Source organism: Abramis brama (genome assembly GCF_963993115.1).
Source record: "Abramis brama genome assembly, chromosome: 15".
Taxonomy (NCBI): Eukaryota; Metazoa; Chordata; class Actinopteri; order Cypriniformes; family Leuciscidae; genus Abramis; species Abramis brama.
The window spans coordinates 12,796,091-12,816,139 of NC_139977.1; the positions used below are offsets into that span (position 1 = coordinate 12,796,091).

The following is a 20,049-nucleotide window of genomic DNA, read 5'->3' on the forward strand; positions in this document are numbered from 1 at the left end:
AAATGATGCAATTGGATCAGTTTATTAAAAAATTAAATTAACCAAGAAAAAAAAAAAAAGGTACTGAAACGCTTTAGACTATAAACCAAATGAAATATGTAAAGCCTTATACAACATCTGCATGAGATAAGATGGAAAATGAAAAACAGGAATACCATTTAATTCAAATTAATTGTCAAGCAGCAACTAGAGTGACATTTTGTAATGAATCAAATACTAGTGAAATGAATGAAAACCGTCCTCGTGAGGAGAAAGAATACGTAAAATGCCCATTGATGGGACAAAAGGGTAGATGCTATACAAAACAATAATACAAAAACACATTCACGTAATTCGTCCTGAGATGGACTACGACACATTCTCCTTTAGAAGCTCAAACTTTAAAGTATCAAATGTAGCAAGACCATCAAGATGGGTTTAGATAACTACGCTGAGGCTTGAGGTGGAACAAACTGATAAATGTGGTAATGAAATCCAGACTAGATTAGCCTCACAGTGAGGTTAAACTTTAACTCTGTTTAGTTGCGCTTTTTCCGTATGTAGACACTTTTAAAGCATTCTGTTGTGGACCGTATCAGTTTGCGTTCAGTGAACTATTTCAAATGTAATGTGGGTTTATCAGCATTTTGTCCCACCTTTGTCTCAGTCCACTCTTAGGTCCATTGTCTTGGTTTGTGCCTAAATTAGATGTGCTCTTCAAACTTGCTGAAACGGTCTTAAATACCCAGCCGTTGAGTGTTTTGACAATGGGTCATCTAACGGTACCGGAAATGTTTTCAGATTTTATTTAAAACAGAAAGACAGGAAGGAACTAGTTTCTATCTCAAGCAAACGAGATAAAAGATTGATTGTGTACAAAATGTCAAGTACCGAGGCACACAGTGCGCTGAACTGAGACTGACTGTGCTCAAATACTTAATACTTGTAAATGAATTCAATTTGGTCCATGTGAATTCCATATGAAATCAACTACTGTGAAATTTGTTTCCATAACATCAAATGGTATGGAATCTAATTTTCAGGGAAATATATGTGGTGGTTTAAACAAAAACTGAACTGTAAATATGAAACTGCTATGTAGGATCTCATCATACAATGGCTCCACATTAGTCACGTGACCTTTAGGGCTCAGGTGATTGGCTCAAAACCTTTGAGAGGAAATGGAATGCTAACGGATCTCTTTCTCAAGGTGGCATTATTATATACCTCGTGATTTGGCAGAATATGCTTAGCGCCCAGTTTAAATTGCTCAAAAGTTTTGGGTCGGTATGAACGGTAGTGTAGTCATTCATACATGCTTTTGAGTTCTTTGAAATGATGACCTGCTTTAGAAACTTAAACTTGCTCGTTCATTTATGCGTAAATGACAAATCACAGAACAATGCACGCATCATCTGGACAGCATTGTGTATTAACGGTCATATTTGTGTATAAGCACCTGAGAAACACGAGTGAATTCACAAATAAATCAGCTGAATGTTGTTGTAACGTCTGCCAGGGAACGTTTTAGAAATGTGCAGACACTGAATGTGACGTTCCAGATGAAAACGGACATTTCGAACAGACGTCACATTGACGTCAGGGACTGAGTGTCAAGCAAAAGAAAATCTCTCGCAAATTTAGATCCAGAGGTCACTCGGAGGAAATTCCACAAACTATGAAGCACATGAGAAAATAATGAAAGCAGTCAAATCAGATGGTTTCATAGATATTTCCTGATTTCACGGAAGAATCTCATTTACACATCCGTGTAATCTCGAGTTAGGTTAGACCAGGGGTGTCCAAACTCCAAGAAAGTCATGTTCCTGAATACACATATTTGTTGATCCTGGAACAACATTCCTGTTCGTAAATTTAGCCCTAACCATATCCCTGATCGGAGGGAAATGATAGGTGAATAACACTGATGTAGAAGCACCTGACTGGTAGCAAGCCTAAACTTGACACACTGTAAACTTGTCCCTCAAATCCGATTGGTTGATTAGAATGTTGTTCCAGGATCAACAAAGATGGTGATCCATGAACATGATGTACTTGGTAAAATCACGTTCACCGTCCAAATCCGGTCCTGGAGGGCAACTGTCCTGCACAGTTTAGCTCCAACTTGCCTCAACACGCCTGCCTGCAAGTTGATTATCTGGTTGAGGTGTGTTTAATTGGGGTTGGATCTAAACTCTGCAGAAGCAGGATTGGACACCACTGGTTTAGACCCTCTTAATAACCTGAGGATCATTGCTTGGCCCTTCTATAAAACATTTGCGTCGTCTTTACAGATTCCTTTGGTCAAGAGTTAAATGTCTTGCAACCACAAGACTGGGAAAAAAAAGCTATCAACAAAATGAATTCGGAGTAACGATCACATTGAAACGAGAGGTTTGGAGGATTTCCAAACTGTGAAAGGACAGACCTGGAAGTCCGGTGTGTGTGTGTGTGTGGTACCTCTCAACCAAGGGAGCTCTACTGGAATGATAGACCTTAGTTATGATTGGAAAAACTACAGACTCTCACACAGACAAACCCAAAACCAGTTGGGTCACTCATACTTTCACATACTTCTGAGCTTCTGGACACACAGGTGAATGCTTGTTGGTCCATTGCTCTTAAACAGTGCGCTGTGAACCATACAGAACGTGCCGTACAGACATTGCGTCCTAGAATAAAAAAAAGGCCCTACGACATTCAGATTTACAGTATTCCAATGCAGTATTTACACATAACAACTGTCCGGCAACTCACCATTTTGCTAGATACTCAAGTGCCACATTTGTATTATTAGTACATATACACAACAAAACAATTGCATACCCAAAAAAAAAAAGTAAAAACAAACAAAGTAGTGCAATAAATGTAAAAGATTATGGCAGTACATTTGGTCCGAGGGTCTGGAGGGGGGAAAATTCCACCAGACAATACTGTACAAAAAAAAGTGTTGATTGTGAATGTTGTTGTATACTGTTGTTCGCCGATTTGTGTAAAGAGTTTGTTCCTAAACATCTGTCCTGACATCTTGATCTGAAAATGTAATGGAGGGAAGGATTCCTTCACCTGCTTTGTTTCTTTATCAATATGTGTGAGATCAGATGAGTATTTCCACCATCTCGCTGTCCACATCCTGCGGCGGGAGAGACTGCACTGGCGCTCTCCTCTCTAATGTATTGGTGTGAAACACTGGCACATCTGTGGAGACAAAGCAGATGCAGATGTTTATGGGTCAATGGTGAATAAGAGTGTCCAAGGTAAAGAAAAGAAAATCTTTCAAAAAGCTAGTTTTGTGCCACGTTCTTTTCTAATGTACTCTTTGTATTCATGTTGGTTTAATAGGGTTTTAAGTAATGTGGTGCGACCAAGTAAAAGTAAAAACATTCTCCTTACACCTCGGAGTGTTCACATTTTAAGTATTTTCAAAAATGTTTTTATATATATTTTTCACACATCTATTTTTAATTAATAAATATTACGTTTTTGAGTCGCACCACATGACATTTCACAACCTGAACTAGTGTTGCCTTATCGTAAAGAAGTCAAATTATCTGAGATTAAGAGATTTTATTTTCCTCTGCATGCATTTAGTCATTTAAATATTTATAATAATATTTTAAAACTACTTCAGTGCATTTATCTAAGAAATAAAAATAAGTTGTGCCAAACTAAGAATTTCATTATTTTTCTTCGTCACTACATCAAGACAGTTGCATCACCCTGACGTTTCTTACTTTATGGACCCCTAAAAAAATATCAAAATTCATTTTAGTTTAGAATTGCATGTTCAATGTATTGCTGAATCATTTATATATATATATATAAGTCATTTCATTGATAATTTTATCCATTTGTCCTTTCTGTTTTACTTTCCACGGCTCACCAGTTGCATGGAAAGACAAACATTTAGCTCAATGCCGTTCAACCAGTCATTAGTGGTTGTTGGGTTGGTTTCCCATAATGAAAACAAAGAAGAAACACACATGTTTACACACAACTGAAGAAACACACAGGTTTACACACTTTAACATGATTTGTGTGTGTGTGTGCGAGCTGTACCGGCGATGCGGTCGGGTATGTAGACGGGGCTCGGGCTGCTGATCCGGCTGGGTCCGGGAACGCTCTGCAGGGCAGGTGTGCTCGGCGTGCTCGGCTTGCTGGCCTCCTGACCCTTCTCCGTCTGGGTGCAGCTGTCTCTGCTGCCAGTCTTTGAGTGTGTGGCAGCTGGCATCGGGGTGGAGGGCAGGACTGGAGATGGAGAGGAGGAGATGGACCCTGTCCTCAAAGAGTCACCTCTGAACTCTGGGCCCAGCAGAACACCTGGAACATCAAGAGGAAGAGTGAATAAAATAACAGGATATATTAATAGATTATATTGCAAAATTTCACCACTTGGTATACAAGTACATATGCTTTAATATTATTGGGAAATGACAATTTCCGAGCTGTACTTTTATGAATCTCTCTGAATACTCAATGATTTGCTGGAAGGTGTGCAATAAAACAGTTTAATGCACAGGTAGTTCCAGTCGGTTTAATCATTGTTCTATATTAATGCACTGTTTTTAATGAAGTGCGCACACACATACGTCACTAAGAGATAGCACTGCTCAAACAAACACAGAAACTTCTCAACGCTGCCCCACGACTTTTATTGATAAAAGATCTTCGCAACTGAATCGCTACATTATATTTATCAGCAACAAAGGGGTAAAGTTATTAAACTCACAGCTTCATTGTTAATAGAGACGCTGAACAGATGCAGGTTATTCACACGCATCTCTTTCTCTCAATAAATGCTATGAATTCATTCATTAAAATAAAATGTCATTTTACTACTATATCTCTGTGTCTGTTTCAAAGCAACTGACGAAAATAACTGTCATTTTTACTCTTCTGGTTAAATATTGCGCTGCAAACATCAATAAAAGCTTTAAGTTGTTAATACTGGCAAATGACAATGGTATAAGCAGGATAATCCACGGCTAGATGTGCATTAAACGATTTGAATGCTCTGCGTCGAGTGGTTCTTTGCCTCCATGTTGTGCATTAAGATAACCATGAATTATCCCTAACATATAGACCTAAATAATAAAACACTGCAATATATGCCAGTATACAAATTCATGTTTTGAGATTCATAATGTGTGATTTTGGCATGTTGGGAGATTAAAATGGTAAATATACTACCGGCCAAAAGTTTTTTTTTAAATGTAATTTATTCCTGTGATGTTAAAGCTGAATTTTCAGCAGCCATTACTCCAGTCTTCAGTGTCACAATATTAGTAAAAATATGTATTATTGTATTACTTTTTTGCTACTGGGGGCTTCTCTGAGGGTTAATTTCAGATCTATTTCTCCCTTCACACTGGACTCACGTACCCAGACTGCCCTTCCAGCTGCGGTCTTCCCTGCGTTCCTCCGTGATGGGGCTGCTCCCGCTGAGGCCCAGAGAGTGTGACAGCAGCCCGGAGCCGCTGGAGCTGCCAGTGCCCATAGCGATGGACATGAGGGACTTGGAGGGCCTCATGGCCGGGGCGTCTAATTTGCTGGCCGGATCTTTGCGCGAGCGCTGATGCAGCACCTTTATCATGGCGTCCTTCTCTATGATCTGAGCGTGCAGGTTCTTGATCCTGCTCTCCATGTCCAGGCAGCGGCGGTTGGCCATGAGGATCTCCTCTTCTTCTTTCTGGATACGTGCCTCCACCGAAGTGTCGTAGCTGCTGCTGGGGGAGTGGCTGATGATGACAGAGGACGTGTCTCTGGATAGGTTAGAAGTTAACACACAAAAAACAATGAGAAATGATAGGTTATGTTGTTTTGGAGGCATTTTTTATTTTTTTGTTTCATTTAGAATTAATCATGCATTTCTACTTTTATTTGTATCTAATAGCAATTACATCTATTAGTTTCATTTTATGTAGTTTCAGTATTCATAATCACTTTGAATGAAAGCATCTGCTAAATAAACACATTCTATTGTTTCCCATTCGTACTGTAGTGCACTTTATAGTTCCAGTTTAGTGTTATTGTTTCGCCAAATCACAATTTTATGTCTTTTTTAGTTAAAAATATAGTATTAGTTTTCAGCACGATACCCTTGAGAAATCTTGAATGACTTACTATGTATTCCTACAGTGTTGGCTTAGTGTATAGCAGTGAACTTGCGTACCTTTGTGTGGCCACAGAAGCAGCGGCGTCCAGCGCAAACTGTCTCATGACGCTCTCCTCCAGGTATTTCTGTTCCCATTTGGTCATGTCGGCCTCCAGGGCCAAAATCCTCTCCTCTTTTTCTCTCAGGTGTTCCATCAGAGCCGCTGTGCTGAACTCAGGACCAACTGTGTTCTGAGAACCACCATGCCTCTGTGAGAGTGAGAGAGAGAGAGAGGAAGAACCAATAAGAAATCTTCAATTCTGACTAAAAATATGTAGCTAAAATAGCTATTTTTCCCATTTAAGTTAGCTAAACAAGACAATATCAAGAGTTGCCATCAATGCTAAACTGATTGATTGCCTGTGCTGTATATTTTATGCTTCCTAAGGGTACCTTTACACGATGTACTAAAAAAGTACTAAATTTTTTTGCATACAGACGACAACATCAAAATGATCCTTGTTCATACGGATCCAGGAAAACGACTAAAAATGCTGCATTCTGCTGTCAGACCAATGCAATCTGCTCAGTGTGAAATAGACGCTCAGCGCATCGCCACGCTGCTGGCGTTTTAAAAAAGCACCGCTCCCATTGAAAACAATTGGAAAAATATGCTAGCCTCGGAAAAAAACGCTTTGGTGGTCACACGGCCTAAAGGTGAGGTCACATTTACCGTTGTTCGGCAAATTTATATGTGCAAAATCCACTTATTTCAATGTGAATCCATGTGTTCAGGGATTTTGCGTAAAGGCAAAAGATTTCCCCACACTGATATCGCATCAGGTTCATGTTAGTCATGAGGATTCGCTGTGTTGACTAACAGCAATCTGCTTGGTTTGAAAGTGACATCTGTGCGAGTGGTGCTTCATATATAGCTACACTATTGACAATAGACAATGGGCATTTTTTGTCCGTGAAATTTCGCTAATGTGACCACACCTTAACATTCGAGTACCGCTGATCTAAAGTATTCTTATCTCATCTGAAGGTTGTTTCAGGTGTCCAGGTTGAATGAACAGCACAGAGGAAGGATGTCCAGTTTCTGGGCCCCTAATGAAGAATACAGCTGTCTACTACTCCTCCTCATCCTCTTCTCTCAACACAAACACACATTCACAAAGGAGGCTGAGTTGCAACCTTTCCTCCAGATTAGGGGTCAGTAAAAATTCGACACACAGAAAGAGGGTACGTAGGTAAACAGTTCATCTCCGCAGGGACAGCGTGAGCTCTTGTTGCCTACAACTGAGACCCATCCATGTATGGATGTTTGTGTGAAAAGAGGAATTGGTTGCATTGAGCAGTTTAATACAAGGGTTTTCAAACTTGGGTCTGGGGAAAGGTTCAAAGAGGAAAAAATATATATATTTCACACAAATATATATCTGAATCAGGGTTTCCGTTGTCCGGTAATTGCCGGACATTGGCCGGAAAAAAAATTAAATGTCCGACAAAATTAAATCTCTCCGGTCAAATTGTCCGATTAAAATTGTCTAATAATCCTGCCCCCCTAACACAATCTGAATTTGAGAATAAGCCTAAAATGTATAAGCAAAAATACACTGACCTTTGGCTATGTTATAAAGGAACAGGCTCTACCGTTTGAAAGTTATTAAACATTATTACATGGCTTGGTTGAATTCCAATGTGGAATGCGGTCTGTTATTTCTTGATATCAGACCGCTGCGAAGCACTAACGGCGCCAGGATTTTGATTGTAGGTCGGCCTCCAGAAAACTGGATGGGCCAGTTAAAATAAGCCAAAAAATAAAAAATAAAAACGGGTTCCCCTTCATCTCTGTTTCAGCGCTTTTCTGGGCACTGAGGACAGTGACTCAGTAGCCTACCTGAATTTAATGCGTAAAAAAACAAAAAAAAACTTAAACAGGATTTTTTTGTTGCTTTTTTAGTACAATTACAATTTCATTTAATTTATTGTTTTATACAATTATAGGCCTATTATTTTTAGTTTATTAACAGCAACAACAGCTGTAAAGATGAAGTTGACGATCGCCATCTCCTTATGAACGCGCCTATAGAGAGAAATGCACATCATGGATTACATAATCAGAGAGTAGCCTATTTCTTTTCGTTTTAAATTGTTAAAAAGACATTTCAAGCTTTCTTAAGATATATTTCATGTCTGTGAGGCCTACGCTGAGTTTCGTTAAATTAGGATGAGATGCGCTCCCGTTCACGAGCAATAAGTGACCGCGCGGGCGCCTGCATGATTAGGCCTATCGTCTGCTATATTTTGCTGCTCGTCTGCTATCGTCTGCTTCTTATTTATTAAATCCAGGCAATTGGTTGATAAAAAAAATTATTAAAATTAAGATAGAATTTATACAAAACGAAATTCACTTCAAAAAAGTCTTTCTGCAAAACAAAACTTAATTAAGTGGTCAAAATCATGTCTGACCCGCTCCATGTCTCTCGATATTGCGCATCCTATCTTACTCGTGCGGTTCACTTTTCATAATCAACATAAATTAAAAAATAACATTATAATATTTTAACAAATATTAAACTAAATAAGCTTATTTAATGGCTACAACACATATAGTAGACCTAGACTCTCTATTTGTACAAATTGCTGCACATTCATTTTATTCTGAATTTTGCACACATAAGTTGAAAGGCATTTGTTTGTGCATGCATGTAAAACATATCTGCAACATTTATCAAGTTCACTGATAATTATGCGTGCATTTATTAATTATTATCTTAATAAATAATGAAACAAGGACGAAGCATATAAACTGCGTTGTTTGTTTAGAATGGAATGGATCGCAAATAGATCCGAATGAAGAAACGAACCATAGTAGAAAATGTTTTTTTCCGTCTATTTGAAAGTTAGGCTAATAAACATGTTGCATTCGGCCTGATTATGTCATTTTTTAAGCTACATAGCCTGCCTCCAGTTTTCCTCAACTTGACTAATTAAGAGGCGATATTTGACCGGCATATCATCAAAATGTCCGGAAAACGAAACCTCTGCCGGTCACTTTGACCGGCACCATTTTTTTCTAGCGGAAACTCTGATCTGAATATTGTTATCTTTTGCTGGAAATAAGGTTGTTATAATAACAAACAGTTCTGTTCCAGAATGTGGCCAATTCGAGGTAAGCTTGTGCATCACTTACCTGTTGCATTCGCAGTGATTCCAGCTCCCTCTCCAGTCGAGTGCGTAGCCGATGCTCCAGCTGTTCTCTCTTCTCGCACGCGGCCTGAAGCTGTGCTAAAGCCTGCTGCATCCGCTCCACCTTCTCCACATATACCTGCTTTTTCTTCAGCTATGCAAACACAGAATGCAGGTCAGATGCTGCTGCTCGCGCCGCACACAGAAGCCCCCATCCACCTTACAATGCCTCCTTGTATCCTTCAACCTCTCTCTCCTCTACATCTCTCAAATCCACCAGTGGCCATAATTGCAGCCAAAATGAATGCCCCAATTTAGCTCGGGGGGGGGGGGACATCATAACACAGAAGAGTGAGAGAGCGAGTGTTAAAGTATTTGGCTCCCGTTTGGAAAGGGTGGGTGGAGAGGGCAAGAATTCAGCCATCTTCAAGTCCTTTCATGCCAGACAACTCAAGAGGCTTTGTTCTGGGAACAAGCGGGCGTTTGTGACAGGGTAGAACAAAAGTGGAACAGCCCGGTGCATTTTGGGACGCAAGGGTGCGCCCCCCGTTCAACGATAGCCAAAAGGCCATCTGGGAGCACGCCAGAAGAGCTCAACCACAGACTCCAACTGTTACAAACACTTATGAGCGGAGTTCAGAACCATCAACGCTACTTCGGTTTTTTCTGTTTTTTTCTTGAAGCTTTTTTTGGCCTCAGTACATGTTGTGTGGTTTCAAAGAAAGTTCCAGCCAACGGTTCACTCAAGCTTGAAGATCTTAACTGCAGAGATGAGAAGTTGACGGGAAGGACTTCAAAGAACTTGAGAAGGTTGAGCTTAAACATTGTGGCGGAGTACCACAGGGATGTGTTTGGGGGGTAAGTGGGTTATGACTCAATGAAATGTCCATTTAATGCTGGTTTCAATAAAGTTCACCCACTGTTTACTAACAACAGACACTCATAAGCAGAAAATATTGACAGATGTTAGCTTATTTCCCAAAATTCAATCTGCTCTGCTGTATTGTTCAACAGTCAGTTCATTTCAAAGCAAACTGTGTAATATCTGGAATATATCAAGCCCTCTCTAAGATGTGCCAAACAGGCAAACTACCTCAGCCCTTCTTTTGGATGGCAGCATGATTCAGCAATTACCCGTCCAAAATAAATAGATCAATAAATGAAAACAGAACTCATTTGAGATTTCTCAAATTGAGTTTTGAGAGAGTGATGTACAATAGCACCACAAGGGGGCACACGTATACATTAACGCAGAAATATGGTCACAGAAATTGTAGAAAATGTAAATGAATTTTGTTAACATGTAGGTGAGAATATGAACATGGGAACCTAAATGTCTGTTTTGCTCTGGTAGTGTCCCAATTTTAAATTCAAAACATTTTTAAAAAATGGCTATTAAAAAGTATGAATACATCGTAAGTTTGTAAAACACAGCTTTAGAGTCAAAGCATGCAAAACGAATTCCTAAAGAGGTACACGGGTACCCTTGATTATCAGTGAGCTTTACCTCCTCCTCCAGCTTGACCACTTTTGCTTGGGCATTGTTTAAGGCCTGGTCACGGATCTCAATGTGCCTGCGCTGGTCCTCGTTGGCGGAGCGAAGCGAATTCAACTCGATATCCAGCTTCTCCTTCTCTCTCTGGCTCTCTTTATCTGATAAATGAGTAAAATGGATATTCTACACTTTCTTTCCCAATATATTGCAACTGACATTTGCTTACAAATAAATGGTATTTCAAAACAAACCCATGATTAATACAAGTGCATCACATTGGTTTCAAGAAAGTTTTAGATTTCTACTAGATGTAAAGGTCCACTCACTCTGAGTCAGAAGCTGTGAGATGGTTTTGCGATTGTCCTCGGTGCCCTCACAGTCTTTTGCTGCAAGCTGCTTGTTGGCTGTTTCCATTCGCTCTATTGAGAGAAAGAGACAATACCATCATGCTTTCTTCTGATTTTATAGTTTAAAAATATGACAATGCTTCATAAAGTTTGTGTGAGAGATTAAATCAGTGTTAGAAAATATGATACCAAAACTAGACCATCTGGGTCAAACAGATCAAAAGTATCCATGTGAAAGTTTATATGCTATCTCATTAACAAATATGGTTATTATTTCTTTGTAGAGAAAACCACAATCAAGGCCTTCCAAAATACTAAAGAGCAAAATAAAAATATTTGATATTTGAAACAGCTGTGATTATTTCAACAGATGCTTAGTGCACTATTCTCCATCCTACCAAAAACACCCTAGATTCTCACACATTATGTACCACTGGGACTGGTTGCTCAGCAATTTGGTAAACAAAAATCTAACAAACATTTTATATTTACATTTTATTTTACAATTCCCAAAGAGCGGTCTTGCCATAATTCACACTGTGCTGTTAAGTCAAAAACTGGCCCAGATAAAAGGGCCATTATATAGAAGGGGTAGCTGTTTTTTTTTTAAATGGCAAACCATTCATCAAGGAAGCAGGCCAAACGTTAAAACAATATTTCCCCCGTGTTAAGTCAACCAGACTGTGAGATGAGCATTCCAGAATCAAATGCCTTTCCCCCACTGAGCCTCAGTGCCTCTCAATAAAATTAAGATTCTTATCTAGATTTCAAATATAAATGAGGCTACAAGTGGTTGCCAAGAAGTTGCCAAAAAGTATTACTGACCGTCAACTCATTTGTGTCCCTAGCACAAACATATGTGCAATGTGCACCGAAGTTTTATAGATTATGATTTGTTGAAATCCCTGACCCTAAAAATAATCAAGAGTAACATTGATGGATGCCTTTGCAAACAACACTAATTATCGATTGCAAGAAATCTACTTTAGTAAAATCTATGCTTGAACAATATCTGTAGTAGTATATCAGGCTACAGAATATATGAGAATCGCAGGGTGAAAGAAAGAACGGCAAAAGAGAGAGAAGAAAAATTTGCTGTAAAACTCTTGGAGCTCCCTGTGGACAAAGTCTGGGCATACTGCCATAAATCAGGGGTTCTCTGTTCTCTGCTGGACTAAAGAACACAGTGAGGCATGATCGTAGAGGTGGCCACACTCTGGCAGAGCGGGCCTGCTGACAGCAGCAGAAAAATGAGAGCGAGAGACTATTGCTTTGGATTCCAATAGAAACTGCACAGAGCCACAAGATATGACACAAAAGAAAGCAAACTGAATGAAACTTCAAATGCTTTGAACTTGGAGAAGAATAAGAAGCCTCTTTGAATGGGAAGCACAGAATGTTGGAGCCAGGTGGGACCACCACAACGTTCTCATTTACTGACCCTGTAGTGTTTCTCCATCTGATGATCATACACATAATATTAACAAAATTTGGAAGCTCTACTCTACTGCAACCCGTTATATCTTACTGTGAACCAGTAATCCATTTCATAAGCAGATCTACTCTTGCTGTTACAATTCATGGACACTCCTTTCATAATATTCTCCTCATACTCTCTTAAAATCTGCTTTTCCATTCAGTTATCCTGCTTTGTTCTCACCTCTTAGGTCCCTGTTGAAGTCGTGTACCCTGCGCACCTCCATCTCCAGCTTATTTCTCATGGTCTTCTCAAGAGCTTCCCTCTTTGTGGATGATTTGGCCAGGTTTTCATAGGCTTCAGACACCATTTGGATCTCAGTCTCCAGCTGAAAAGTAAAAAGACTTCTTATAGAAAGTATGGATTTTTGAACTTCAAAATGATACAGTATGGAAAGTAGCCTTCGTTTTTTTGCATGAAATAAAACCTATTCCAAAGAACACCTTCAAATCTCTTCTACCCCTTCTGTGCCAAAATGGTGCTGCTCACAGAGCTGAAAATTGGCGATCTGAGAGCCTATTACAGGGTTTCCCAACCCTGTTCCTGGAGGCACACCAACACTACATACTTTTGCACTCTTCCTGATTCAACTCATTAGCTTGTAAGTAGAGACTAAAAGACCAGAAATAGATGGTAGGATAAGAGAGACATCCAAAATGTGTACTGTTGGTTGATTTGCCTCCAGCAACAAGAATGGGAAACACTGGATCTTGAACTGGCCCACATTTCCACAGACTTGAGAACTGTTACAATATGGGTTACATGTCTGTGGTACCTGTTACAACCTGAATGAAACCAGCATTCAGCATTTTTTCCCATATCTCCTCAAGAATCTCCACAGAAGACCAAATTGTAAACAGATCACTGCTGAATGCTTTTGTTAACTCAGCAGCTAGCTAGCCAAACTGTCGTTGTTCTGAAAACTTTACTTGGTGACGTTTTCCTGCCTCCTGACATAATCATAATATAATGTGAACCTTCAAAGACGTTCTAACCTTTTGTAGTTTGGACACCTTTTCCCCACACACTTCCAGCTCTTGCTTAAGCAAGCGGTTCTCTTCGGACAGCATATCCACCATCTGCTGGGCACGGGCCAGCATGGCGTAAGGGTCCCCCTGCATGGAGTGTGGATGTGAGTAGTGTTGTCCTGGATTCTGTTGCTGCTGTTGGGAGCCCTGCTGGTGGTACTGGTGCTGGTGCATGTGGAGGCCCCTGGGAGCTGACCCGTAAGGATCATGAGGGAACACATGGCTGCGTTGATGGGGAGGGTGACCTGGACCTGGGCCGTATGGATCACCTTGGTGGGAACCGGGCCCCTGTGGGCTACGAGCACACATAGGGAAGGGCTCTCCCTGGTGACCCATATGTGGAGGATGGTGGGAAGAAGCCAAGATGCTGCTGAGAGTGGAAGACTGAGCACGGGAGAGAGAGCCCCCTGACGTAACAGAAGATGAAGGGCTATGGTGATGGACAGACCTTTGAGAGTGACTTGAACTCTCCTTACTTGACCTAATGAGGGCAGAGAAATAAATAATATTCATATTTTGACTGATTACAAAAGTGTAAACATTATAAAAATTATTGAGAACTTTCAGTGACCTACAAATACTTTAGGCTGAATATAAACGTGCATAACCAACGGCTTTCTTTTAACAGATTAAAACACTGTTGGAAAACAACTTGTCCAAAGTAGAAACTATGTAATGCATTCCAACCGTTCATGAAAATATTTTTCACAGGTCAACATTCCTGGTTCTCTGCAACATAATAAAGAAACTGTCGTGTTGTGACATGTAGATGATTATTAGAATTAGATATGCATTCTTTTGCTATACGTTACACACTGGCTCTGAGGTAAATGAATTCAGGGAAACAGGCAAAACTGGCTTTTCCCATAACTGGTTTCCTGACAACAAGTCCCAGCATCGAAGGGAAGGGCTGTTTTAAGATTCATCATTTGGAATTTTTCAACAACTGATAAGTCAGGGAATTTGCGGGAATTTGTGTTTTGAGGTGTATTGTTCCAGTTCCCACAAATGTCCTATAATTCAGTCCACACTTTAGCTTGGAACTCTATAGCTTTAGCTTTTGTAAGCACTCTTTTAGCTCACCGGAAAGAGCCATACTCTGGTGGTGGCTGGTACCGGACGTGAGGAATGTCAGCTCTTGCTGGCTGGCTTGTGCCACGGTGGTCTGGGTAGAAGTGTCCAGGCTCCTGGTGCTGATGGTGCTGCTGCTGGTGCTGCTGCTGCTGTTTGGGTGGAGAGGGCATTGCTTTAAATGGATAGTCTGGTGGTGGACCCCTGTGTTGGGGCCCAGAGGGTTTATAATAGTCTCCTGGAAGTCCAGGTGGAGGCAACTGGGGGGAAAGTGGTGAACTGGTAACAGGCGCATGGGCCTTGACCCCGCTGGTGGCCAAAGAGAGCTGCATTAGTCTTTCACTGAGTGAACGTACATGGCCTTGCTTTAGATCCTTGAGCCCGTCGTCTTGGTGAACTTTGCTTCCATTCACCCTTTGTACCGTGGGCCTGCCCTCTGGGGGTCGCACTTTAGGGTTGCTGAGGCCAGTCACATAAAATGCTGCACCTACTGACTGGGGTATCTGTGGTTGAGGCTGCTGGGGCTGATGACCGCGGAAGTACTGTGACTGCACCTTGGCTTGGTCATAGGTGGGTAGGTCTTCGGGATTCTGCCCTTGTCCGCTCAAGCAGCTTCCACTGCCTCCACTGCCGCCACCTCCTCCTCCCGCAGTGCGTGTGCTGAGCTTCTCCATGCCACTGTCTGTCTGCAGCTCCTGGCCCTGAGGCTCCTGCCTCGCAATGTGAGGGACCATCGAGAGCTCGTCCCCTGGGCTGCCAGGGCCCGGGTATCCACTCACTGGACCTTGCTGCTGCTGCTGCTGCTGCTGTTGTTGTTGCTGTTGTTGCAGGGCAAGATAATTTCGGCCGTCGCCATAGCGCATTTGCTCCTGCAAGAGCCGCTGCAGAACTGTATGGCCACTACCGCTGCTTCCTGATGTGTCCTCGGAAACTGAGGCTGCCGCCCTCATTTCCAGCTCCCGTGACCTACCCACCTCATGGAAGGAGGAGCTTCGGGCACGGTCCACACTCCCTATGTAAAACACACCAATGTATGATGAATAAACATAGTCACTACCTATTATCACAAGCTATACCATATGAAGTAGTTACAAAGAAGTCAGTTTAAGAAGCTGAAATGAAAGTAAACAGACTGAAGGAGATTGACAAATCTTCTGCATGTTCTAAGAAAACTGCCTGAAATCTCAGACCCCAACTGTCCCAAACTCTTTACACGTTGACAGCTGGGCACCATAGTCTTTAAGGTTTTTATTGGTAAATTATGACACCATTTTTTACTTTAAATGTGTCAATGGCAACTCTCCGATGATCTTCAACCACTACTAATCACTATTAACTTGTTAACTGAGGATTAATAAAAATTGTTTTGTTCTAAATTATAAAGATCAGGAAGAGCCCAGGGTCAAGGTGTTGAAGTCCACCCATGATGCAAATCATGTTACCAATGCCATATACAGTATATATACCACATTACTGTACAACAGCTCCATTCCTTTAACATGCATTGCAGTTGAGTCATCCGATTATCCAAAGCTTACACATCTTCAAAGCTTAAACCCCAATCTCCCTACTGTCGGCTTGAGCTGTAGATAGTAGATACTTAGAAATCACACAGAGCAATTTAAAACAACAAGTGAGCTGTTAACGCATACAAAGCCATTATGTGGAAACCATTCCATAATATTAGAGCCAATGTGGAGTGTAATGTGTAGCACTACATTACTGTAACTACATTACTACTGCAAAATGAAAGGTTACTATAATTTATATACATTGTTTCTCTTAATGATGTTTATCCGGAATGGTTGCCACTACTGGCATTGAACAGAGTTTGTAGTTTAGTGGTTAATGCACCATCTAAAAAAAGTAATGAAGGGGAACTTATTACGTCTATTGCTTTCTGATATTCCCCGCATTCTCAAGGAGGATGAGGCTTTTTTCCGAAACATCTGTGGTGAATAAATAAATAAGTGTAAAGTGAGTCAGAAACAGAGGAATCAGTGTACAACTGCTTTCCAATTTGGAAAGCCAGAGAAAGTGGGAGATAGAGTGAAAGAAAAATACATTTCATAATGACCTCCCCCCCCCCTCCCATACTTTAACTTCCACTTCCTGTCATTCTCCAATCTTTCGCTCACTGAGACCTCCTCAGAGTCAATGAAAGAGATGGCCACAAACAAAAGCAGGATGAGAAAATGAAATGGCGAGGTCAAAAAAAAAACTCACGGTTAAGATGAATGAAATGATGGCTGATTTCTGTCGATGAGTAAGTGGCACTTCATATATTTGAAAAGCTGAAAATTGTGCCAAAAAGATATTTGTCAGCAGTTTTATGTTACTTGTGTTTACACAACCTTCGTCCAGTGTGGTTAGAGAAACTTTGTCGGGCATACCTTTGGATCTAGTACTTTAAACACCTTTACTGCAAAAATGTAACTGCTTTTATGAATAATTTTAAGCATAAAATATAGCACAGGACTTTTTAAGTGATAAAAACTATATCCAAACAGGTTCTACATTTTTGTACATTTTGAATCACAGAGACGAAATGAACTAACCCATAACTTCTAGTGGTTTCTTTTGTCCCACTGATGTCCACCCCACCCATCTAGGCTCCTCTGATGTTCTCCAGTCACTGTGTGCAACTTTATGTCTCCATTAGTCTACAGTATATTCGACCAGGTCACCTACCTGTGCGGCTGCTGTCGTGTGTCACTACTGGCTGCTCATCGTGCTGACATTCACTGGGGTCACTGCTCTGAAGAAGCTCCTCAAGTTGCTCCAAAACACACAGCCGGTCCGTGAGGTCCCGAATGCCAAGCCACTCTATAACAGGAAGGCACTCTGGCGAGTTAGAACAATGGGGGTGGGGTCCAAAGACAGACACTTTTTTTTTTTCAAAGGCTTTTTTTGAGGGGTTGTAGAAAGAAATATAGTTCATGTGAAAGATAGGGGATGTGAGGTATGTTCATTTCCTGATTGAGACAGAACCAAAAAAGAAATGCCCTTGTGTTTTTTTTTTACCTTCTCACAGCCATTGGGGACCATTCTGCAGCTGTGTAGTTAGGTGATAGAAAAATACCATGCTAAGCTACTGGACAGAAATTCTGACAGATATAAAATAGTTTAAGGTAGTGAGACTGGTTCCAAATCAGTTGGTAGAGATAGCATGGGGTAGTGGTTCAATCTAAACAGGATGTAGGGATGTGCATAGTTTTAAATGACTGGCATAAGCTGCATTTATGCCCAAAAAAATGCCATAGCACTCAATGTAATCTGTGGAATTTTGATGCTTTAAGGACTGACAAAAGTCTCTGAAATTATTTAAAAGATATATTCTTCCCATAATGCAAATCTAATGAAAACAGGTCAGTGACATATTTTACCCTGAAACCTTTTTAAGGTCATTTAGATTTATTTTTATTGTGACATACACATTAAAATTCTCATTACTGTAATTCAGGATGTTTTACTTGTGAGTTTCTCATTTCTGTATTTTATATGGGATTACATAGCAGTTAAACATACTACATTGACATAATTACTTAATTGAAATAATCATATTTTCTTGGGCTGTCAAAGTTAACGTGTTAATGTACATGATGAAATACGTTTTTTAATACATGGTTTTGTTATTTAATGACTGCAGGTTTGGGTTCACTGTTTGGATTTCCCATGCACTGCAAAGCATGTTGATGGAATATAGATTATGTTGATTTTGTTTGTTTTTGCATCACAGTAAAGAGAATTGTGTGGATGCAAAAAAAAAGAAAAAAAAAAGGTCGTAAAATAGGCTTTATTTTCTTTAAGAAAAATATAATTTTTATTAGAACAGTTCTTGACAGGTTTTGTGAGTTTCAAAACCTAGGAAAATCCTCTTTCAGACAACACAATGTAAGAGAAGACTCATTACAAGAACTCTCTACAAGAATCACTCACACAAAACTCCACATAGCTATGAAACAGTCTGAATCATACAATAAACCAGACCCCTCTATAATACGCCCCCAACCTCGTCAAAAACAGAAATAGGCTACAGAAGCCTCCTCCCCTCACACTCCTGCTGACGCTCGAACTTCAAGTTCCTTGACTGTTTCAGATAAACAGTTTATTCCACCGCCAGAGTGCCCAGAATGAATTCATGGAATCTGACATGGTTAAAAGTCCACAGATAGGTCTCCCAACAAAAGTTTCCAAAGGTTCTGACCTCAGAGTCCTGCCATGGTTGTGTCAGTGACACGATGTGCTTACATTTTAAGTACTGAGCAAGGTATGGAGCATGTCAAGCATGATTCCCAGAACTACAAACCTGGGAGAATGTTTATCTATCCAATTAACTTCATGAACACATTCCCTTCAAATTTCCTATCTACAATGTGCATACAGCAAATGCCCTCGATAACTTTAAACAAAGTTCAAACATTATCGTTTTAGGTGAATTTTAACTTTGAAGAACTTTGCATCCTTTTTACAGTGCAATCACAACAAGACAATTCACTGAAAACCATGAAAAAGCTGAAAAATACAGCCAACACAAATTCAACTCACAGATATCCTTTCCACCAAAGACGTCTTGTGTGAGAAAACTCCACTGAACTCTCCTTAACAGTTGACCATCCTAACCATTAGTCTCGAGTCGCACTCCTTTGTTCACACGCTCAAGGATATTACTGCAGTAAGCTTGTACACTGAACTAGCTAATGCATTCCATCAGGTGTGGCTGTGAGGATAGGTGGGCTGGATCACTGCCAGTTATCTACACACCTTCAAACCTGCCTGCTGTTAACACTCCAACTTGCGTCAAAATGATCTAATTATCCAAGACTGGGTGTGCGATACATATCTAAAATCTGACTAAGATCATGGTTGAAAAAAAATATTGTGATTATACAAATTACTTTTCAAGTACTGCAGGACAGAATGTCAGTGACAATGCAACATCTACATTTCATTATATTTATGCATTGGCAGACAGCAGGTTTACACTTCAGTACACTATCAGTTCATGCATTCCCTGGGAATCGAACCCTTGACGTTGCTGGTGCCACGCTCTACTGTTTGAGCTACATGAATATAAAAGCCAATTATTCAATTTAGGAAACAAGATGTCGTCTATGTAATATCACACAGTATTTTTCTTACACAGCATAAATGGGTCTTTATACATGTGAATATAGATATTTAAAGAAGGGGGGCGCAAAAAGGGATCATCATATTAGGGGGCACTTGTCCATCAAAAGGCCAAAGAAAACCCCCAGACAAGTTGGTTGTTGGAGGACTAGTTCATTAATTGACCATCATGACCCATCAATAACCCTAACAATGTTGTCAACAGACAAATCCCTGAATGTCAGGCCAACTTG

General features: G+C 40.4%; 1 protein-coding gene across 5 annotated transcripts in view; it reads right to left on the reverse strand.

The window, feature by feature from the left end:
* Positions 1 to 6: 6 nt before the first annotated feature.
* The window catches only part of amot (angiomotin), a 34,461-nt gene continuing 14,418 nt past the window's right edge, over positions 7 to 20,049 (reverse strand). For 2 of the 5 annotated variants that reach the window (XM_084138022.1, XM_084138024.1), the window contains 11 exons: positions 17,378 to 17,512; positions 14,699 to 15,698; positions 13,583 to 14,096; positions 12,771 to 12,915; positions 11,090 to 11,182; positions 10,776 to 10,921; positions 9,273 to 9,422; positions 6,152 to 6,342; positions 5,362 to 5,741; positions 4,039 to 4,299; positions 7 to 3,177 (listed from right to left, as the gene is read on the reverse strand). In XM_084138022.1, the coding sequence (XP_083994148.1) occupies positions 3,077 to 3,177; positions 4,039 to 4,299; positions 5,362 to 5,741; positions 6,152 to 6,342; positions 9,273 to 9,422; positions 10,776 to 10,921; positions 11,090 to 11,182; positions 12,771 to 12,915; positions 13,583 to 14,096; positions 14,699 to 15,698; positions 17,378 to 17,512 (3,116 nt within the window). In that variant the 3' untranslated portion in view covers positions 7 to 3,076. Of the gene's footprint in view, positions 3,178 to 4,038; positions 4,300 to 5,361; positions 5,742 to 6,151; positions 6,343 to 9,272; positions 9,423 to 10,775; positions 10,922 to 11,089; positions 11,183 to 12,770; positions 12,916 to 13,582; positions 14,097 to 14,698; positions 15,699 to 16,574; positions 16,636 to 16,912; positions 16,981 to 17,377; positions 17,513 to 20,049 lie in introns of those variants that run through there. The other 3 variants (XM_084138021.1, XM_084138023.1, XM_084138025.1) reach the window with 3 other exon arrangements.